Source organism: Cervus elaphus, chromosome 5 (genome assembly GCF_910594005.1).
Source record: "Cervus elaphus chromosome 5, mCerEla1.1, whole genome shotgun sequence".
In the NCBI taxonomy this organism is placed as follows: Eukaryota; Metazoa; Chordata; class Mammalia; order Artiodactyla; family Cervidae; genus Cervus; species Cervus elaphus.
In genome coordinates this window covers 127,819,174-127,842,621 of record NC_057819.1, presented here as the reverse complement: position 1 = coordinate 127,842,621, position 23,448 = coordinate 127,819,174, and the positions used below count along the sequence as shown (strand labels likewise).

Genomic DNA, 23,448 nt, shown 5'->3' with positions numbered 1-23,448 from the left:
AAGCATGGGGAAAGGTTTCTGGAACTCGGGCGGGCTTGCTATAAGTCACGAGAGAAGGATGGGAGGTGACCAAGGTTATACTGGACAAAAGGAATGGCAGGTCTGAAGACCACAAGGTGTGAAATAGCTCAGGGTTCAGGGAAACGATGCACCTCACTGAAAACTGACCAAATATGGTTTAAATATAGTTACAATGGTTCATCGTCCCATTATTTGACATTTCTGGCAAGTTATGCTCACTAATGAACACTGTAGAGCTTTTAGGGTAAGGATATATAATTGTACAGAACGTCAGTGTAATTTAACACAAAGAAACAACATGACTACAGTAAGAGTAAGACTTTGCCCAAGATATTTATGTCAAACAGAGCTCTGAAAGGGAAACACAGTAATTATGGTTCCGCTGAATTCAGAGAAACGCTGCCTCCGCGCTCTGGATGGGCCTCAGATGCTGCTGTCTGCACATTCAGCTCGAGACCACATTACACATTCAATGACACAAGGAACTCAAATTAGAAGAGGCAGCACTGGACTCAACACCACACTGTATGTCACCCCAGTGGCGCCACTCGACGAGCACGCTTCGTGCCCCACGCGTTCGACTCCACGGGATGACTACAGGTTCCTGTATCTGCCTCTGTCTGCACGGGCTGGCGGTAGAAAAGGCACAGCACTATGGAGAGAAGGGTCTGGGACACCAAAGGGCCACGGGGAAAGGGAGCAGTGCCGCCAGGGAAGAACTCGTGACGAGAAATCCGGCCCCAGTTCCACTGTCGGTCCACAGCAGCCTCCTACCTTCCCTCCCCCAGCCTGATTCTGCCCAAGGGCCCCACCTCCAAAGACCAGGGTCACCACCAATGGTTTGCAAAGAGAGGGAAGATATGATTCCCAGCATTTCCAAGTGAAACCCAAAATACCCTGAACACAAAAAACACTGTTATTTGGGTGGTGACATTCTACAGCAGGGCTGTCCAAAGAAGTTTCCCACAGCGACGTAAACGTCCTGCAGCTGCACTGCCCAACAGAGCAGCCATTGGCCAGACACAGCTAGCGTGATCTTGAAACACAGCCAATGCAAGCGAAGAAGTGAGTATTTTACCTAATTTCAACAGTCATATAAGGCTACCGGCTATAGCATGGAAGAGTGTGGTCAATATCCAGCATATGGAAGCCAAATACCTGAATGGTCCAACCTTAAAAATGTCAATAAGCGTTACATGAGCAATAACATCTTCCACAAAAACACCAATTTATGAGCTTGCAGAAAACAAGTACGGACTATCAAAAAATCAAAAGGACATATTACACTTTAAGTGTTTGTGTGTGTTTTAATCTATGTTCAGCCAACACAGTCAAGATAAGCCTAAGAAGACACAACCAAACAATGTGGCATCCTGGAGAGAATCCTGGAACAGGAGAAAGGACACTAGGAAAAATGAAGGAAGCCTGAGTAATGTACGCACCTTAGTTAATAACAACATATCATGAACTCCCCTGGTGACCCAGTGGTAAAGAATCTGCCTGCCAGTGAGGGGACACAGGTCTGAGCCCTGGTGCGGAAAGATGCCACACGCCGCAGGGCCGCTGAGCCAGTGGGCCGCAACTACTGAGCCCACGTGCCACCACGACTGAAGTCCATGTGCCTAGAGCCTGTGGTCCGAAACAAAAGCAGCCACGACAATGAAAAGCCTGTTTGCCGCAGCTATGGAACGCCCATGTGCAGCAATGAAGATCCAGTGTAGTCATAAAAAAATACCTACAATGATGGATCAGTATTGGTTCACTAGTTGTTAACAAATGTACTATACCAATATAAGACGCTAGTGAGAAACTGGGTGTGAGATACACGGGATCTTTCTGTGCTGCTCTCTTTGCAAGTTTTTTGGTAAATCTAAAATGTTCTAAAATAAACTTCCTTTAAAAAAAAAAAGTCTATGTTAAAAAAAACCCTAGGTTCATAAAGAGAACTCTGCTCAGTATTACATAACAACTTAAAGGGGAAAAGAATTTTCAGAAGGATACGTGCATAACTGTCGTGCACTTGAAACTACCAAACATTGTTAATCAACTTTGCTCAGTCGCCCAGTCGTGTCCAACTCTCTACGACTCCATGACTGCAGCACACCAGACCATCCTGTCCCTCACCATCTCCCAAACTTTGCCCAAGTTCATTCATGTCCGTTGCGTTGGTGATGTCATACAGCCATCTCATCCTCTGATGCCCTCTTCTCCTTCTGCCCTTGATCTTTCCCAGCAGTTAACTAGATTCCAATACAAAAAAGTAAAAAAAAAAAACCAACCAACCAACCAGAAAACTGCTCAGTAAAGAGACTGCAGATGCTGTAGCAGTTTTACTTTTACCTGAATGAGAGAGCCCTGTCGGGGGACCCTGATTACGAGCACAAGGAGCACTGACATTTTATTCTACCCTTCCTGTAAACAGAACACTGCACTGTGGGGCTTCCATCCCTGTATCTGATGAACAACTGAGTAAATGTTTAGCTGGGTAAATGCTTTCATGTCTATGAAGAGGAGTCTTGAACTTCTTTATTTACTCGAGCAATTTTCTTTCAAAGGCTTCATGAAAAGGTATTCAATTTTCCACTTCTTTGACCACAGATTTTTTAAACTTTAGAAACTAACATCTAGATAGCAGATTTCAGATGTATACCATGCTGGACTATAAACTTGTTAAATATAATTTGCATTCATATGGTGTTGGAGAAAATAAAATGTTTAATCCTTTCCATTTCTGAAGTTAACAAAATACTAGTGTAAAAGTTCATGCTATTTTCAATAGCTGGAAAGTTCTAGTTTAAAGTAATCCCCCTTAAAAACACTATTCAGCATATTCTACATACAAATGTGTAATAGAAACCTATTTCCATAAAATATTTCCTTAAAAAGCGGGGTGGTGGTGTCATGGGCATAAAATTGAGATTGATGGTTACAAAACGTGAAGGGTCATAATTAATTGGAAGCTCTTTGCATGGCCATGTTGTTATCAATGTGTCTACTTTTGTAACTGTCAAATACACTGAAAGGCAGTTAACCTTTTAAGTTTACATGTTCTAGGACAACTCCAACAACTCTTCAGAGTTTGGCAGTAAGCTTTGCTGATGTTAGAAACAAAAGGCCTCAGTATGTCAGACACACCTGGATAGACAGAGCAGTTATGAGTGTTTCTAAATTGGCTCAGAAAACTTTTCAATACACCTGTCTTACCAAGTCTGTTTTCATTCAGAACACTGTGCATACCTCTAGCATAGCTCTCAAAACAGTGAATTATTAAATACATCTGTATCTCAAACCCTTTGCACTAAGCACTGTACCCTTAACCTAGGAAAAACTCAAGTTTGTTCATGTGATTCACCAGGACACCGGGGTAAGCAGTCTTAAACATACTGTTGACAAGAGACGTATTAATGCCACAAGTGTTAGTTTTTGCAAAAATCCACCAGTCAATAATGTGTTAAAAATTCATCAAAATTCTACAACTTATCATGACACACACTCAAGGAAAAAAAATACTTAACCGACTAGACCTAAGAGACATCTAGAGAACACTCAAACCAACGGCAGAATATACATTCACCTCAAGCACACAGCAGAACATTCTCCAGGAGAGACCATATGCCAGGCCATAAAACAAGCCTCAATAAATGTAAAAGAACTTTAATCAGTATGCTCTATAAGCACATTGGAATTAAAATAGAAATCAGCAGCAGAAGGAATTCTGGGAAATTCACAAATATGTGGAAATTAAACACCACACTCCTAAATAACCAATAGGTCAAACAAAAAAAAAAACTGGAAAATATTTTGAGATTAATGAAAACAAAAAGCACTGCACACCCAGATTTATGGGACGTAACTAAAGCAGCATTTAGAGGGAAATTTGAGGCTATACTCTAAGTATTTATAAATATTTACATTAAAAGGAAAAAGTGTGCCATGGTTCACTTCAGATTGAGGTTGCTATTCTTTTGTTTATAAAACTCAACCCCCTCCCAAAGCAGGAGTAATCAATCATTTTTCATCAGGTTATCAGAGAATATGCAAATGAGAAGTCTACTTCTTTTGCAAAGCCTTTAATATCTAATAAGAAAGGAGAAGAGTGACAGAAAAAACATGCAGAAAACTTACACTGTGACACACAATACCAACACACTAATGCCTACACTTGAAAATAACTTCTACAGCCTTTAAGGCAGCAGCTGCCCAGGTGTGTACACGCCCATCAGCTGCTCCGAGAAGGCAGACAGAGGGCAGCTGGACACAGAGGACGACCTTCCGGGTCACACGCTGGTTCTTTCTCAGCCAGTAGCCTGAATCTGTTGTTCAGTGACTCAGTCATGTCTGACTCTCTGTGACCCCATGGACTGGAGCACGCCAGGTTTCCCTGTCCTTCACTATTTCCCAGAGTTTGCTCAAACTCATGTCCACTGAGTCAGTGACACCATCCAACCATCATCTCGTCCTCTGTAGTCCCCTTCTCCTCCTGCCCTCAATCTTTCCCAGCATTCGGGTCTTTTCCAATGAGTTGGCTCTTTGCATCAGGTAGCCAAAGTACTGGAGACTTTATTGGTCTCCAGGAAAAGACTTGCAGGGGTAAAAGTTTCCACTTCTAGCACTAAGTGAGCCCATTAGCCACAGATTCATTTGGATATCAGATGCAGATAATATTAGCACAGCTTCTGGGAAAATTAACACCAATTTCAGGTTCAAGATCTACTCTGACTCAGCTAAAACATGTGACTTTGATGAAGTCTTAATCATTATTATCTTCTCTGATAGGCTGGCAAAGAAACCTTTCGAGCTACTGCTTTTTTCTAAAGAGGTTCAGTACATTTAAACAGAAACCCCATCCTTCCTTCTGAAGATGAAGTACCTGCTTACTTACATTATTACAATTTTGCATATGGCTTCACTGTGCTTCTCAACATACCCAGAAAATAGACAGAAAGCACCTATGGCTATATTCGTTAAATGTTTTTTTTTCCTGAAGGTTACAGAAAAGCAGAACAGTTATTTTCTATGGGAAGAATGCCTGCCTTTTACATCTGCTAATGAGTACAACATCTGTTTATTTAATTTCAAAAAATTATCTGGCTGACAGGATGGATTATGGCCTAACTTTCCTTTATACTTTTCTATTAAACTACTTTGATAAACAATTAAAAAGAATGAAATAAAGACATCTGATTTTTTTCAGTGCACAACAGATAATTAAAACCCACTAATAACTGCAAATCCTTATTTCTTCTCTTAATTTTACTTTTCAAAGCCAAACACTTTTATAGATGTTATAAATAAAACATTAACTTGATTAAAGCTAAATATAGACAGACAAGAAAGGAGACATAGATAACTAAACCTCTGAAAAACTACAATTTGGCTGCATTACTAATCTCAGTCCAGTTTGGAGACAGACCGAAATCAAAATGACGTAAGTAAGAAAGCACATTACACTAGTTTTGTATCAGGTGCAAGGAAAAGATAAGCGAGATGAAACTAGAAATCTGGGCAGCAATACCAGCTTTAGGGCCAATCTTAGTTTTTAATAAGGAAAAGGGCCGAGCAGGCTTTTAGCTTACCGCTGTATATTCTCTATTTTACATCATTCTATGGAGTAGACCTAGACAATGTGGAGATACTTGCATGCCTGCACCAAAAAGAACTAAAACAAATTTAGTCTATGAAACCATATACTGTGATTTCTTCTCCTTTTAAGAAAGCAACAGAGACCCTAAAATGTTTGTTGAGTTATACACTGACATCTGGAAGACTACTGTTGTGTTTTTGCTTTTTTATGGCTTTTCTGATTATGAAACTAATATATACCTATAAAAATCTCCATTATAGAAAAGCATGCTATAGAAAGCGACCGTTCTCAGTCATCCCAACAGAGAAAACATGACCGTTTTCTTTTTTCTTTACATCGCAGTACATGTAAGAACATGAGGATGTTTCAATAAGTCACTCTACTTTTTTCTCAAAAGCTCTCAGCAGAGCCTCCTGGCTCTAAAGCTAAACATTTGCAGCATCAACTAAACAAAGCCTGGTTTGTCTGTCTTCCCATCTTTTTCCAAACATGAGTGAGGATGGATGATCTCCCTCTAGAAGGGATTCATTTAGCCAGAGAAGTAAAACTGAATTAAAACTACATCTGTAAATACACATCAAATTTCTTAGCCATCAATATTACTTGTTTACTTGACACAGCTATATAAAAGTAAATTAATCACCTGAAAAAACAGTATGAAATAAAATGTGCTTCAGAAAAATTGTATGCTGTTGTGAAGTATCTTAGATGCTGAAGGGATTTTAATCACTTCACAAATCTGGTTCCACAGTCTTATAAAACACTGTCAAACTGTGAAATAATGTTCTATTGTTAAAGGAGGACAGAGAATGAAGCCAACACTAGCTGCACTATTATTGTGTGTATTCTAAGATTACAGGCCATTCTCATTTAACGTGATCTCAAGTAGGTAATCTGTTCAGTCCTTTAGGACAATAGAGCATCAAACAATCAAAAGCCTCCTCTGAGATTATGCACTAAATTTTTAATAGAAACAAGTTAAATATCCAGCAATAGGAAAATATCTAAATCAATTATAGAACAGTAACTACAAATACTAAAAATACTAAATAAACCATTAAAAATAATTAGTAAAACAAATACAGGAAAATAGTAACATATGTTGAATTTTAAGTCCACTATAATCATACCACTATAAAAATGTTTGTACAACGATAAAGCCTAGAAGAGATCTGTGATAGTAAAAATGCTGGAGTGAAGAGTTTACGTAGGCCTTTGAATTTCCTTTTTTAAATGTCTGTTAAAGTAATTTTAAATGTTAAGAAAAATGGAAAAACTGATAATAAAATGCAAATATATTCTTTTTCCTCTAGCAATCCATTTCAAACCATACACATTCATCCAGGAAAATAAAAGACCTATGAAATAATGACACAAAGAAAACATGCATGATCAATATTCTGACTGGAAATACACTGCTCTCTTGTTCTCTGTGAGGTTTACAGTTTCAAGGTCCAAAATACAGTTCCTCTCACTTAAAAAAAAAAACAAACTGATGCTTTAAACTGATGCCTTCTGTAGTTTTCAAAAGCAAAGTATTACAAGTCTTTGCCGTTTTGCTAAATGTAGATTTTAAAGCTCTGCTGTTAAAGAAAAAACAAATTAGTTAAAAATCAAAGCCATTGTTAGCATGAAAAAACACTATTTAACCACTAATATTATTACCTGTTTCAATAAAAACATTAGGACAGAAAACATAGGAGCTACTGTTAGAAATGAGACCAAAGGAGGCTCTAAGCTTTCCTACATGATAAGGAAGGGAACATACCAAAGCCTTGTTTGTAAAGCTTCCTTATGATTTCAAAAAGCTGTCTGAGGGGAAAATATACCTCTTCTAGGTACTGAGACCACAGAAAACATTCTCCCACAAGTCCTGCCTGGGGACGCCTATAATAATCAAGACTCCAGGCTCCTCTGTCCATGGGATTCTCTGAACAAGAATATGGAGTGGGTAGCCATTCCCTTCTCCAGGGGATCTTCCCGACTCAGGGATCGAACCCACATCTCCTGCATTGCAAGGGAGATTCTTTAACATTTGAGCCACCAGGGAAGTCCTAATAATGAAGGACACCTTATAGAAAATATAATAAGGAGTTTTTCCAAGGCTGTTTCATCTATCATTTCTAATATTAGCCAACAGCATAATCCCAAAGCCCCACTCAGCCCAAGAAATATACAACAGTGAGGTCCCCAGCAGGACACTGGGCTAAATACTTGCCTCTCTGCTTCCCAGCTTAACCCTAAAAGAGACCAGACTATTAAGAACAAAGAAACGACTTCTTTCACACACTCCTCCATCAATATCACGCTTTCAGCTCAGCTCTGGGACAGTGTACACAGTTCCGAGTTCGAGGTAAGTTTAGGACAAGCACCAGGCCAGTTGTGTGCATCGAGTCATGTGACTTAACAGTTACCTCAACCAGTGGCTGGACAGACACCCTCTTACCAAAGTTGTGTGTATGAGAAACATTAATACAATTAATGGCAGGAAGCACAACTATCTACTTAATGCAAGTCACTGCCTGAAGCACACTAATGCATTAGTTCTTGAATCGTCACTGTGACTCTGGGAAGGCAGATGCCATTGGTCCCATTCTGAGGATGGCAGAGCCCAAGCAGAGCTTCCCAAGCCCACAAGGCGGGACCTGCCGGTGGCAGAGTCAGGATCCGAAGGCGAGTCAGGCCTGGAGCACCTTACCACAGCTGTCTCACTCCACACCCACCAGGAGGCAGAAAAGAGGACATACCTGCCAAAAAGACCAACATTTTCCTCAAAAAAGGCGCTGTTTTCTAGTTGCTCAGTTGTGTCTATCTTTGCAACTCCATGGACTGTAACCCACCAGGCCCCTCGGTCCATGGGATTTTCCAGGCAAGAATACAGGAGTGGGTTGCCATTCCCTCCTCCAGGGGGTCAAACGCACATCTTCTGCACAGCAGGCAGATTCTTTACCACTGAGCCACCTGGGAAGCCCACTTTACAGACACCATAATCAGTTCTTGTAAGGTTTTTTCCCCTAACAGGTAATTCTATGGATTCGAAGATGCCTTTTTTTACATCTTTTAATATCTCTGAAGTGCATCTTAAAAATGATCCTATTTCATAATTGAATTGCAGAAATTTCTTTTCTAGGTGGTATATAGATTCACTGAAATAAATATCCTTATATCTACACTTTTTATAAATATGTGTGTGAATTTTCTTAAGACTGAATTCTTAAAAGTAGAATTGCTGGGTCATTTTATGGTCTAACCCGAATCACCAAGCCACTGTTCAGAAAAACCAACTATATTCACACAAACCTCTACTGGCGGGAGGTGACAAAACCCATATCCCCATACCCTCGCCAAGAGAGGGTGGGTCCGTGTTTATCATCTTTTCTCACCGGACAAGCGAAATGACCGTTCCCCCTACCTCATTTCCTTTTATAATTAACCTCAGCTTACTTTAGGTAGGATGTCCATTAAGTCACTATGCATAAACAGTGCCATGAGACAGCCGTCCGTGCCTGGTAGGTGAGCAGTTCAGGACTGCCGAGAAGTTTCTATTTCTGGTTCACTCACACCTGATGGTTAACAGGGGCGGTAACATACCGTAGGGGGAGTACTGTCACCAGCTGAAGATCAATCCCCAGCTCTGCCTCTTACCTGAGCCCGTTAGTTAGCTTCTGCACCCACGAGATGGCACTAATAATGCCAACATTTCGATGCCCCAAATCAGAAATCACATATAACTTTAAGGCACATATTAAATGCCCCATCAACAGGAGCTCAATGATGAGCTACTTCATTGATGTCAAAAGTCACCTTCAATGATGACTTAACTATAATGGCTCATGGCGGTCAAAACTGAAGACCCCAAAGGAACAATGCGTTTCCTTAGACATTTCTTTCTCCAAACAGGGATGACTGGTCTTCAGCCAGTTCCCCCACCTCCCCGGGCCCGGGTCCCCTCAAAAAGGAACACTGCATAGGAACTGAAAGTTCATTCTTAGCACCTATTTAGAAATAGTCCATTCAGATGGCAGAGGGTGAAATACATACAATGAAAGGCAAACAAACTGTTCTAAGAGAACTCAAACTGTCCTCATTCTTAAGGGTTAAACGCAACATTTTCAGTTTAGTTAACAAGATGGGTAACAATTCTTATCAATAGGCAAAGAAATACTTCAAAAACTATACCAATACTCACATTTTGAAACACTCAAGGAAAAAAAACTACCCTATCTTAGTTTTTAGGTATGATGTTCAAACACCTGAAATGAGACTTGTGTACTCAAATTCAGGACTTACGAGCTGTTGTGAAAACTGTAATTAATCAAACTGTAGTTCATATTCCGGGTTCTCAGAAGCATACTCAATGGACATTCTTTTCTCAGTTACACAGGAGATGCATTCAAATGCCCCCCGCCCCCGGTGACAGGCAGAAATCCCATTATATAATCCCATTATATTTCCTTTTCCTCAAAGCACCCCTGTCCACTCCCAGTCTCCAGGACCTGTGCAGGTCCGTATCTCACAGCCTGATAACTGTGACCCACCAGGCTGGGACTCCAGGCTCTACTCCTAGAAATCATTACATTTACACAGAGGATACTTTCATCAACAGCTAATAACCTTCAGAGGCTTAAGGACAAGATCAAACTCTTACTGAGTTTTTCTTGCTTGGCTCCAATTCTATCTTATTTTCCATTCTGTCACAGACTATCACCTTATTCTAACATTCCTGTCTCAAACACAACAAGACCAGTCCTGCTCCCCCTCCCCCTGCTCAACACAAGGACAGTGCAAGTCAGGCCTCCTCCAAGCAGCTCTCTCCTCTAAGTTACACTGGCAGTTCAAGTGTGAGACCCAGCTTCAGCATTCTCTCAAACCCCAGACCAGCACTAACAGCTGTGACACATCAGCCTCCAGGGCCACCATTTCCTCACCTGTAAAACACGGAAGTCTCTTCCTGTTCTGAAGATCCTCTAATTTTACACACTCTTGCACACTGTTTCACATACTTACCTTATTTCTCTTATTTTAGAGTTCCTGAAGGGACAAAGTACATCTATTTCTCCCCCAACTCTCAAGGCCACGGACCCCAGAACGTGGCTCATGGAGACGCTATGTAAGCGTGAAACAGGGCCACCAGCACTGAACTCCAAGACCAGCACTGAACTCCAAGACGGAATTTTAAAGCAGTTTAGGAACCTGGAAAGGAGGTCCGTGCCAGACAGAGAAGATCATGAGATGATCTACCGCTGGTATTCTTCAAGAGTCAAAGGTCTGTCTCAACAGAAAATGAGGATCCAGCTCAAGAATGCAATGAGCCCAGGTTTGAGAACTCAAAACAGTCTCTTAATTCCTATCTGAAGCAGAGGTACAGAAAAGCCACTAGAAGGCAGATGCAACTTCAGATAAGCTCAGCATTCTGTGTACTCTAGCGCAGAGGATTCAGGGCCTCAGTGGAGAACCCCTGGGGCTATCCCAAGGCTGCCCTTCAATGGGGGCGAAATTTAGGTTCCTTTCAGCTATGTAAGGCCTGAAACTGCAGAAGAGCAGCTTCCTCCATTCAGTACGTCCCAGTGCCCTCCCTGGCCCTCCTTAAGAAAAAGTAAGCTTTTTTAAAGAGGGAAATTAACAAAGGCAGATATATTGAAGCCTTAAGGCTTCCAAAAAGCTGTTTTAACTTGTTCTCTTTTCTCAGGGAAGTACAAGTCAGATAGAAATTAAGGAAGTGGTGTGCTGGAGGACAGGCATCAACATCCACCAAAAGTTAACCAGGAACTCTAGCCAGAGGCAGAGGGCTGAGCCTCTTTCTATTTCATTATTTTCAAATAAAATGTATTCAATGCCCATATGTATGTATCCCTCTTATCAACAGAGAGAAAATACATGCTTATTTCAATCGAGGGAATCTGGCCAATGCTTTCCAGCCACTTCTAACCATAATCTGGCTCACAACTAACAACCTAAAGAGTTAGCAAAACAAATCACAGCCACCCAAATGAAGCCAGTTACTCCCTGAATAATCATAAGAAAAGAAAATTATTTTTTAAATAACAGCATTTAAGACAAAGCAGTGTCCCTTCTCTTCACTCAGCTGTTTCACAGAATTATGAGACAAAGGGCAACTACTGTATCGTCACTTTTTTTTGGAGTAAAGCCACAAGATTACTAACAAACAGCTAACGGCTACCATTCAAAAGCAATAATGGCATTATGACTTCATATGCCAGTTATCTGCCAAACTGGAAAGAACCAAACATATGTATTTTCTCTCTCACCAGACACTCTGAAAGTAAATGTGAGCACTCTGATTCACTTTCTCTTCCATCATAAAAATTTCATTAAAAAATTACAGTATCATCCTCATTGTGGGATGGGAAAGGATATTACACTTGTTCAAGAAGTTTGAACAAGTGTCACTGGACAGCAAGGAGAGCAAGCCAATCAATCCCAAAGGAAATCAACCCTGAATATTCACTGGAAGGACTGATGCTGAAGCTCCAATACTTTGGCCACCTGATGTGAAGAGCTGACTGATGGAAAAGACCCTGATGCTGGGAAAGACTGAAGGCAAGAGGAGAAGGAGGCAACAGAGGATGATATAATTAGATGGCATCACCGACTCAATGGACATGAGTTTGAGCAAACTCCAGGAGATACGGAAGACAAGGAAGCCTGGCGTGCTGCAGTCCATGGGGTCGCAGAGTCAGACACAACTTTAGTGACTGAACAACAAGAAGTTTACCGATTTAAGATGGAGAACTTACAAAATGCTCGTGATCCAAGACTAACTTCAGTGGTAGTACCAACAGGGAAAGTTCTCACCTAAAAATTCTCTAAACAGACCTCAAGCTCAGTTTTGTTTTGATCTGTTGCTTCAGTGCTAAATGTGCATTGCAGCTGGATAGACTTAAAGAAAAAATATGACCTTCTAGGTGCAAGTTTCAAGTTTCTAGGGTAAGCTTAACAAAAAACTCTAATTTGTATTTAAGTAAACAAACAAACAAAACCCAGAAGCTTGACCCCAAAGCATTTTTGTACAAGTGACAAATGTGGCTACTTGTCTTTTTTCTTCCTCTTTGAAGAGTCAATCCTTATGGTTTCAGGAGGTTATCTGCTGAAAATATAATCACCTAGGAAAACATCAATCTCCTCTGTACATCAATGATAGAATAATTTAGGGTCTAAGTTTGGTGATTTCTACCTAAAGAAATTGAAAGAGACGATGTATAGTACTTCACTCAGCTGGTTTTGTCTGCTTTCTGACAATTTTGTGCTTACTTTGAGAATACTGTCAAAAAGCTTGGCATCGCAAAAAGAGCTGAAAAGAACACATGCAGTTTCCTCCTTAAAGGCTCTTTATCACCTTCTATGAAGTAAAACCTACAATTCTAACATGAGGAAAAACTACCGTGCAGCTAACTTCAGAGCACAACTCTATGCCTCTAGTAGTAGTTAGAGCGAGAGAATAACTCTCCTCAGGTCCACAAAACTTAAAAACATGTCACTAGTCCTTTGATAAAGAATCATATTTCTATATTCCCACTTTCTTCTTTATAAAATGCTAATAATTTCATTCAATGGTAATAAACAACTGGTTGGCAAATTCCAACCATGTGATTGAGGTTCAGCAGGAAAAAGTCAAAACTGGAGACACAGTGAAGACTCAAATATTAAGCTCCAGGTTCTTCCCAGGGTTGATGCACTATTCGATAACACCCACCCGTGTAAAAATAAACTACCTGTCCAAAAGGGCAAGCCACTGGCCATGCTGCCCTGATTAACACGCGCCAGGTGGAAGACGAATCAAAATGAGCTGCAAGCTGTAAAGAAGCTTATTTTTAAACTGTCAGCAGGTTTCTTTCGTGCAATTAGGAGTCTAATATGGAGTCACTGCTCAAGTTTCTTTCAAGAAAATCGAAATCTGACTTGTACAACAGCAAGTTGAACCTTGTTATTTAGAACTCCATTAGCTGTTTCACAAAGAGTAAGAATACACCGAGGTTCTTCAGTAAGTTTTGCCATGTACTTCCAACCACCCCTCTACACTAGGGTAAATTCATTTCTAACCTACTAGGATCACATTCCAGAATGCAAAAATCTTTTGAGTAAGTAAAATAAGACTAATTGACTGCTTTTCACAAATCCTTCTTAAAAAAAAACAAAAAACAACAAAAAAAAACTCTACATGAACTACCAATATCAACAAGCAAGTATAAATACTTGAGGCATTCACACAAAGGCAGTTAAAGATCGTACATCACCCCAACCATCTTAAGTCATATTTGATATTCCACCAGGTGTCTAGCTTTCCAAATCACCCAGCGTGGTAATGTTAAAGTGGGCGACGAAACAAGGACACGCACAGCTTCTTTGTGTGTTATCAGGGCAAAAGAAGGCAGGTGAGCACACGGAGCGGCTGCTGGGCGTCAGCACTCACCTTGAGGATGTCCCCCCTTTTGAAGCTCAGCTCGTCGTCTGCGGTGGCTTTGAAGTCATATTTGGCGATGGCTTCCATTCTGAGCGGGGCTCAGGGCTCAGCAGCCTGGAGCGGGGGGGAAGGGAGTCTTCCCTGCTGAAGCGACCCAGCGCTCTGGGCTCAGCCTCGCCTCTCTTCGGGGACTGGCTCCCGCACGCCGGGACACACAATGCCACCCTGAATCAGGAGAGTGCAGAATGAGAGAAGTGGCCCGATCGAAGGCAGCCCCGCCCTGCCCGTTGGCCTGCTGTCCCAGCCCCCACGCCCCCTGGCTCAGCCGGGCTCAGCCCTCCGCCCTCCCTTCCAGGCAGGAGCCCCGAGCTCCTTCTTCCTCTTTTCAGCCTCAGCCCCCAGGCGACTGACAGGCCTGCCGGCCAATGGCGGCAGCGGCTCGGGCCCTTCCCGATCACACTTCCTCTTTCCTCCCGCTGGGTGTGCAGGAACCGGCTGGAGTCCCGGTGGTCTCCGCCTTTCCTCCCTCGACCCTCACGCTGCTCTCCGCGCACGAAATGCAGTCCACAGAAAGAAAGGCCTGCCCCAGGGGATGGCCCCCTACTCTTCTCAGTGATACAGGCTCCTTCCCTCCTTTCTCCTACCAACCGATCTGGTTTTTTGAAAAAGCTGGGTCCCCTTCTCCACAGTCAAAAGGCAGCAATGTGGGTTTGGTCCCGGGCTGCTTTAACTGTTCTCTGAAACTAAACCTCCGTCTCCCCTAGAAAGTGGGAGCATGACCCTGCGAACTACTTTTTTATTCAGTTGGCTGCTCTCCACTCGGCATCCGCGATGGGCAAGCTCAGGTGACCAGAGAAAGGAGACGAAGCTCAGAATCTCTGGAGGGCGGAGACAGACTCCTGCACAGGGCTCCCCTACCAAGACCCCCCAAGACTTCAGGGGCCCCAACAGCCCTTGAAACAACCGTCCAAGGCTCAGCATTCCAGAGGCAGCCTCCGACTCATTCCTAACTAGCCTAAGGAGCACAGTTAAGTCCTGATACACTTGAAAGCAATCCCTTTTTCAGAATCTGAGCTGCCAGATATCTTGCCTAGGAAATGGTGCCAAAAGGCCGAACAGAAGCCTCACACAGTTACCCTGAGAACAGCTGCTTTTCTCGGAGCCAGGGGCGTACTAAACTGATCCAAACTGAATCTTGCAGGCAAAGACTCTGTAATAACCCTTGGGTCATGTCCAGGTGATGGGGAAGGAACCTGGGCAGTACAATCACTGCAGAGGAGTGAAGAGTTTGGAGCCCTGAATTTGAAACACAGCCTTGGCCTTTGCACAACTAAAGGAAAACGAAGCCCCATTCTTGTTTGGCCAGTCACTGTTTTCATACAGGCTAAATAAAAGCAGAAAACAACAATGACCCTGGCAGAATGGGGACAGATTATTTATAGTGACACCCTTTGGTGGATAATTACCATCCAGCAGAGGACTCATTTGAGGGGCACGAGTGATTATCATTCTTTTGTTCTAAAGTTAACAATTGGGGCATTAATCAAGCATAGCTGCAAAAGGACTGAGGCGTAAACCAGCTGGGAATATTAAGATTACAGGGAAATAAGTGTTACCAAGGAGGAAAGACTCAACAGGCAACAAAAGTCCTTCAGTCGAATTCTGAAGGCCAAACATTCCACTGCAGGTAAACTAATAAACTAAACCCATGTTTATTCATTCTGTCAGGCCATACCTAGGATATATTATGCTGTGCTGGCTCTAAGAGGGGAAAGCAAAGAAAGAGTCCCAGCAAATATATATATATATATAAAAATGAACACTAGTCTCAGAGTATTTGTGTGTCCTTAAACACCCTTTACTTACACTCACCATAGTTACTTTTTTATGAAATGAATCCATATACGTAATTTTAAAACTCAGGGTAAATAAAAGGCTTATAAAAAAACAAGTTACCTACCCACCAACCAAAAGCAATCACCCTCAATTTTGGTTATAGCTTTCTCTTTAACTTTACTAACAATATTTCTAAATAACATGCTTCTGCTGCTGTTTCTTAGTTTTTTCCAGCCATCACCTGTCACCTAAAAGACAAGGACTCAACTGTTTCACCCCTGCCAATTTCACCTTGCCCCATCCCTATGGCTTCCCAGGTGGTTCAGTGGTGAAGAATTTGTGCTGAGTAGGAGATATCAGTTCCATCCCTGGGTCAGGAGGATCCCCTCGAGTAGGAAATGGCAACCCACTCTAGTACTCTGGCCTAGAGAATCCCACAGACAGAGGAGCCTAGTGGGCTTCAGTTCACGGGGTCGCAAAGGGTCAGACACGACTGAGCGACTAAACAGCCCATCCCTATAACGCCACACATTTTGGTTTAAGCAGTTGGCAACCCACTCGAGTATTCTTGCCTGGAGAATCACATGAACAGAGGAGCCTGGCAGGCTACAATCCACAGGGTGGCAAAGAGTCGGACACGACTGAGCAACTAACGCTTTTTCATACTATTACACTAGGAAATATTGTTCACTAGTGACTTAAATAACGTATGATAACCAGTCTTCCTTTCTGGTACAATCTTTCAGTTTTCCCGGCATTAACAACTTTCTCCTTTTTCTGCCTACTTTCCAGTGTATACATATTTTTAAAAGTTTTTTTACAGCTTCTCCCAAAAAATCTCTGCTACACGCCTATCAAAATTTTCCATACCCTGACCTGACCTGTTATTTTCACTGGTCTCCAGGTCTGATTGTTGGGACTAGGTAGCAATGATGAGAAGCTGAAGGATAATTATGCAGATCAAAGAAAACTAGAGTTTCTTTCTTTTTTTTTTTTTTGGAAGAGTTTCATTTTTGAAAAACAGAAATCAGACAGAAACCCAAAGCACTGTGGCTCTCAAGGTATTACGAGTCACGGGGCATAAACTTCGTCATTCAGGATTCCAGACAACTGCAGTGTGACCAAACAGCCAGACCATAGAAATCAAGACGGTTTTCAACATATGCTTTCCTGTTACTCAACTTTCTACCTCGGTTTTCTAGAGAAAGCTTAAACAGACTAACACTCCTGAAAACTGCATTTCAAGCAACAACTGCTTTGTAAGATACAGGTGAATAGAAATGAAACCAATCAGTAGCTCTGTGGCTGTGCCAAGTAAAAATTAGTGTCTCACAGAGGAAACGAGAGGTCAGCTCGTTAGGCTAGCCACAGAAAAGCACCCAGACTACAGAAATTCAAAAAGGTGTGTTTCACTAAAGACAGAAACAAATTCTATCACGTATGCCACACTAATTACCTAAAAAGAAAGAAATCTAAAAGTACACACAATGTATAATGACTTTAAGAGTGGACGTTGCTGCTGATTCCCGAAGAAAATGGACTGGGAGTAGAGGAACACTGAAGCCTGATGAGAGTGTGTCTGAACTGGAACCAGCCCACACCCTGCAGGCCATCGCAAGCAATGTTAACACGGCGAGTGCAGTTTGAGTTGTTCATTTAAAGCGATGTGCACTGTCTCCTAAAAGGCAGTCTCCTAAAGGTATCTGTGGGCTTCCCAGGTGGTACAGTGGTAAAGAATCTACCTGCCGATGCAAGAGACTTGGGATCGATCCCTAGGTCAGGAAGATCCCCTGGAGAAGATGGCAATCCATTCCAGTATTCTTACCTGGGAAAACTCAAGGACAGCGGAGCCAGGCAAGCTACAGTCCCTCGGGTTGCAAAAAGTCAGACATGACTGAGCAACACACAGGTATTCATAGGATTTTATTTTCTCTATGCAACTCTCCCCTTCCCAAAATTTACAGAAAATAAAATACAGGACACTGGACCAATACAGCTTAGTGTTAAGCCTGCATGGTTTGTAACGGCAGGCTGACCCCGGGTTCAAGTACTGACCCTGATGCATATCAGCTGTAATTGTGAACAAGCCTTTTAAACAAGCCTCAGTTTTCTCTTCTGTAAAGATGGGGATAATATCACCTACTGATTCACTAAGCATTAAATTAGATAATATAGATAGTATACATACATGAAGCGCTCTGGATAGAGACTGACATTCAGTTCAGTTGCTCAGTCATATCTGACTCTTTGCAACCCAATGGACTGCAGCACACCAGGTTTCCCTGTCCATCACCAACTCCCGGAGCTGACATCTCCATAGAGACTGACATTAAGTCATTCAAAAATAACTTAAAATGGACTCGACTTAAAACACGGCAGCTGTTTAGCTTCATTACTACAAATGGCAAATTAGGGCCTTCACAGCCACGGCCCAGGTTCAAACCCTGGTCAGGGAGCTGATATCTCCCAAGCTGCATGGCATAAAACAAACAAAAACACCACCACACCCCACCCCCCAAAAAAGACGCCAGCAAATTAAACAGTGAGATTTCTTTCACCTACTAATTGTCAAATTTTTAAAGATTTATCCAGTCTCTGCAATACTATTCTCAGACTCTTTATCCAATGCTTATTAATTTAACATTTTGAAGAGTTACTATATACCTAACAATATGCTTGGAACTGGATTCAAATTATTAAAACCGTTACAGTCCACACTCTAGCAGGGAATTAATCAGTTCAGTCTTTTTGGAGAGTAATTTTACAGCATCTATTGATAATTTTGAGACACCTATCCTTCCTTGGACAAGCAATATCATGTTCCAGATTTATATCACTAAAAGTGACACAAATACCGTGTGCAAAATACATCTATCCCTGATCAATATCCATGAAGCTAAGAAATACTTTTCTGTATAAGCACCAAGACATATGATCAAGTCTTTAAAGTACAGAAAAATTATTCCATTTCTATAAAACAATATATATCAGTGTGTTATTAAAAAATTTTAAAGGTTAACAATGATTATCTCTGGAAGTGAGACCACAGAATATTTTTACTTGCTGTACCACATGCCTCAACTGTACTTTCATTGTTTTTACCATAAGCATGTATTGCTATTATAGTTAGAAAGAATAAAACCCAAAACCTTACTGATGCTCTAGAGTTAGACCGGGATTCAGTTATCACTTTACCACTTGTTAACTGGGTGGGCAATCACTGGAGAAATAACTCACATTCTTTAATTCCTAGTGTCCCTCAGCTGGAAAATGAGGAAAATCACAGCACCTACACCTTATAAAGTCATTTTGCTAATTAAAATACCTGTGAAGGCTGAGTCGCTGGTGTAAATCGCTAAGCGGTATTAACCAGCATCACTGGTCCTGCTTCAAACACTGGTCCACGTGTTTTCAGTAAATCTAGAGTTCCACCTGCACACAGACTCAGGAGAACGCTCTGGGAGGCAAATTAACGGTCCCATTAAATACAGGTTTCCCTGGTGGCTCAGTGGTAAAGAATTGGCCTACAACACAGGAGACGCAACGCAGGAGACGTGGGTTCAATCCCTGAGTCAGGAAGGTCCCCTGGAGGAGGAAATGGCAACCCACTCCAGTATTCTTGCCTGGGAAATCCCACTGACAGAGGAGCCTGGTGGACTACAGCCTATGGTGTCACAAAAGAGTTGGATGCAATTAAGCACACTGACCAGTAAATATAAACTTAAACAGCTCCAAATCCAAGTCCTGAAAGTGAAAGTCACTCAGTGGTGTCCGACTCTTTGAGAGCCCATGGCCTATAGTCCATGGAATGCTCCAGGCTAGAATACTGAAGTGGATAGCCCTTCCCTTCTCCAGGGGATCGTCCGGACCCAGGAATCAAACAGGGGTCTCCTGCATTGCAGGTGGATTCTTTACCAGATGAACCAGCAGGGAATCCTAAGAATACAGCAGTGGGTAGCCTACCCCTTCTCCAGCAGATCCTCCCAAGCCAGGAATCGAACCAGGAATCGAACCAGGGCCTCCTGCATTGCAGGCAGATTCTTTATCAGCTGAGCCACCAGGCAAGCCCCAAATCCAAGTCATAACAATGACAAATATTCACACATGTAAAACTGATCACATATATAGTCACTTATTCTGTTAGGCTTTTAATTGTTTTCTCTCTACATAAAGTGTAATTTTAAGTTGAGTAATTTAAAGTCACATTGCAGTCTCAGGAATTTACAGATGCATCCTGTAACAACAGTTTTGGCCCTTGGACGAGTTACATCAGAATCAGCCCATTCAGGGACTGCTTCACTGTGAGGCACCTTCTGGAGTTCTGCAATGTAGTGTGACCTGAGCCCCGGAACCTAATTTTAAATAAGATTCACAGGTAATGTTTTTTGTTTTGGCCTCGCCACGTCAAGTGAGATCTTAGTTCCCCCACCAGGGATGGAACCCTCGCCCCCCCGAAGCGGAAGTTCAGAGCCTTAACCACTGGACCACAAGGGAAGTCCCACAGGTAACTCTTATGCATGCTAATTAAAGAAGAAAAAAAAAAACAAGGCTGTACTGTAAGGGGTTCTAGACCAGATTTTAAACTTTGCAGCTCAGACCATGCACTACCATGTCTTTGCATAGAGTGAAAACATATTCACTTGGCACAACTGGGAAAAAGCCAATTTTGACAAACAGAACCAAAGGCTCTCAGTGGAATTCAAGACTGCCAGAAAGTTCCTCTGAATTAAGCAAGTAACTATTAGTTTTTCTCAGGATGGACAGAATGGGTCTCTCTACTCCATATTACTTCATTTCTCCAAAATCTACTCCTCTTCTGTTCTAAGTAACAATTAGAGCTGTTTCTGCACAACATGCAACACGATAACAGGAATCAAGGAGAAAAGTCTGTAAGTGCCATTGACTAGCAGTATTTCAAACCCAGCAGTCAAAAAAGAAAAACAAAACAAAACAAAACACAAACCTAGCAGTCCCTCCAATCTGTATACACTGGCTGAGTAAGTACACTGCCTCAAGCATTTCAGGGCCTGCTTTTAGTATCAAAGAAAGTTGATTACAAGAATTAACCTTTTTTAATTTTGGGATTCAGAAAATTTTGAACAAAGGAAGGAGTAACAGAACAAAGTTATTTCTTTCTGGAAAAAAAAACAAACCAAAAAAACAAAAAACAAAAAACAAAGAGGGCTGATTATAACAGGTGCAGGAAAAGACACCTGATCTCAGAAGCCTGGTAAGGAACAAATTAGTACTATTACCACCAACAAGCTTTTAATTAATTCATCAATGGTCTAAATAAGTTTTATTCCCTTAACTGTATCAGGCTATCTTAATTCTACTGTAATACAGGGCTATCGTTGGTTTTCGTTTTGAACATTCATCACCCCGACTACAAGCCAATATAAGCCCCAAAGTGACCCAATCTCCTTCAGTAACGTGAGAGGCATAGGAAGAGAAGCGTGAGCAGGCAGAAAACCGTGATCCAAACGCGAAGAAAACAACTAAAACATAAAAACACAAGCAAGCTACACTTACGACCTAGTGACAGTATTGATTACTTATGGCTGAATTCAATCCTTTGAGCCTCCCAGTTCCCAGTGGGGAGAACTTAGGTCTCGCACGGCTCTCTAGCAACCCTTCTGGCTGACTGAAGGAACACAGTGAACGCTCCAAAGTAAAGGATAAACCAAGAAAGAGGGCATCTTCCCGGGAGAGAAACGGGGTCTTAAATGAGGGAGAAAACGAATTATGCCAAAGAGCCCAAAACCTCAAAAAACTGTACCAGAGAGGGGACAATAAGGAGGAAGGGGAAGTAGATAAGAAAAAAACGGGGGGAGGGGGCAAGTGACTTGCATTATACGAGTAAGCATTTAGTGTCCGCAGTGGAAAGAGAGAAATAGAACGAGAAGACAACTGGGTAGCACGGAAGCGAAAGAGACCCTAGAAAGCCAAGGAGACTAATGCTAGTTTCTCTCACATGTCCTCCCCACTTTTTCCGAGAATCAATAGTACCCAAAGAGACTTCGAGGGCACCTGGGCTCCCCTGCAAATTATACTGTTACTGTACCTGAAGCCAACCTAGGCTTAACTCCCTAAAGAAGCTGTAACTCACAGGGTTACCATCAGATACACGGAGAGCGCTGCAAAATGAAAAATACCAGGGATTCCCTCCCCTCTCTCCCCGAAGCATTCCAGTCAACTGCTGCTTGTTTCTCTTGACAAATGTTTTTTCAAAGAGTAGTGCCCCCCCCTCCGCCGCCAAAAAAAAAAAAAAAGCAAAACGCGACAGAAACAAAGCCATTTCGACCGGCTCCGGTAGCAAACGTCCTCACTCATAGATTTAATAGGAGTGGTGGGTTTTCTCCCAAAATTCGGCCCCCAAACACCCGGAGATGGTGACGTGGTGGCCGAGCAAGTCGAAGAAGCATCAATTACCACGTTCGCAACCGCCGCGAAACCCCCCGCCTCCCGGTGCCGAGTCAGACTGACTCACGGAATGAGCGCCCGGTGCTCTGGGGCTTCTTCTCCCCGGGCCCCTGCGGCGCAAAACCCTCAAGGAAAAGGCATGAAATTCAATTAGGAACCCACCCACCCCGGCCTCCTGCGCCGCGGTCCGGGGCTCTGTCCAGGGTGAGGGGAGGAACGGTGCCCAGAAAGGAAGCGCCCCAAAAGAGGAAACGTGGAGCCCCGAGCCCGGGGGTTCCGCTCTCCCGACCTCCAGGCCCGGCAGCCCCCGGTTCGCCAGGCCCGGGCCACCCCCCCGAACCCGGGCCAACTCCCGCTACCGGAGGGGGAGGAAGGGGCACCGGGGCAGCCGCGCCGCCGCCGGCCGCGCTCACCGTGGCGCAGCTCCTCGGCTTCTGGCCCGGCTGGCCCCTCCGCAGCGGTGCGAGCGGCCGCCGACCCCGCTGCGGCTCCCAGAGGGCAGTGCCTGTCCCCGCCGCCGTCACCGCCACAGTCCTCGCCGTCGTCGTCGCCGCCGCCGCCGTCCGGTCGCTGAAGCAGCACAGCCGCCTAACTTCCGCTCCTCGTCGGGGTCCCGCGAGAACTTGAGCGCGCGACCCCGCCCCGCCGCACCCCCGCGAGACTTCCCCCGGCGGAAAAGGCCCAGAGCGCAAGCGCCCCACCCCCGCCAGGCCCCCGCAGGTAGACCGGCGACCGGCCAGGGCGCAGGCGCCGGGCCGCCCCGCAGCAGGTGGCACCGGCCGGGCTCCACCCCCCCACCCCGGGTGTTTGTAACCCTTGCGGTGCCAGAGCGGGTAAATTAGCGCTCACTCGGAGAAACGACTCTTCTCCACGTCCTGATCGCTTCCTTTCCCCTTCCACCAAACCGAGGCAATTTGGCGGGGGGGGGGGGGGGGGGGGAGGAAGGAGGAATCTCCAGCGTGAAGCACACAAAATAGAGGACCTAATCTTCAAATATTTGAGAATTTGGTCCAAACAAATTCTCCAGTATGCTTGGGCTTCGCTGGTGGCTCAGCTGGTAAAGAATCCGCCCGCAATGCGGGAGACCAGGGTTCGATCGCTGGGTTGGGAAGATCTCCTGGAGAAGGGGTAAGGCTACTCATTCCAGTATTCTGGCCTGGAG

The 23,448-nt window shown here is 43.3% G+C and overlaps 1 protein-coding gene across 1 annotated transcript in view; it reads right to left on the bottom strand.

The window, feature by feature from the left end:
• GRB2 (growth factor receptor bound protein 2) overlaps positions 1-22,902 on the bottom strand; it is a 64,252-nt gene extending 41,350 nt beyond the window's left edge. Inside the window, exons 1-2 of the mRNA XM_043905591.1 lie at positions 22,700-22,902; positions 14,037-14,252 (exon numbers count right to left, since the gene is read on the bottom strand). Of these exons, the coding sequence (XP_043761526.1) occupies positions 14,037-14,114 (78 nt within the window). The 5' untranslated portion in view covers positions 14,115-14,252; positions 22,700-22,902. The remainder of the gene's footprint in view (positions 1-14,036; positions 14,253-22,699) is intronic.
• Positions 22,903-23,448: the final 546 nt, after the last annotated feature.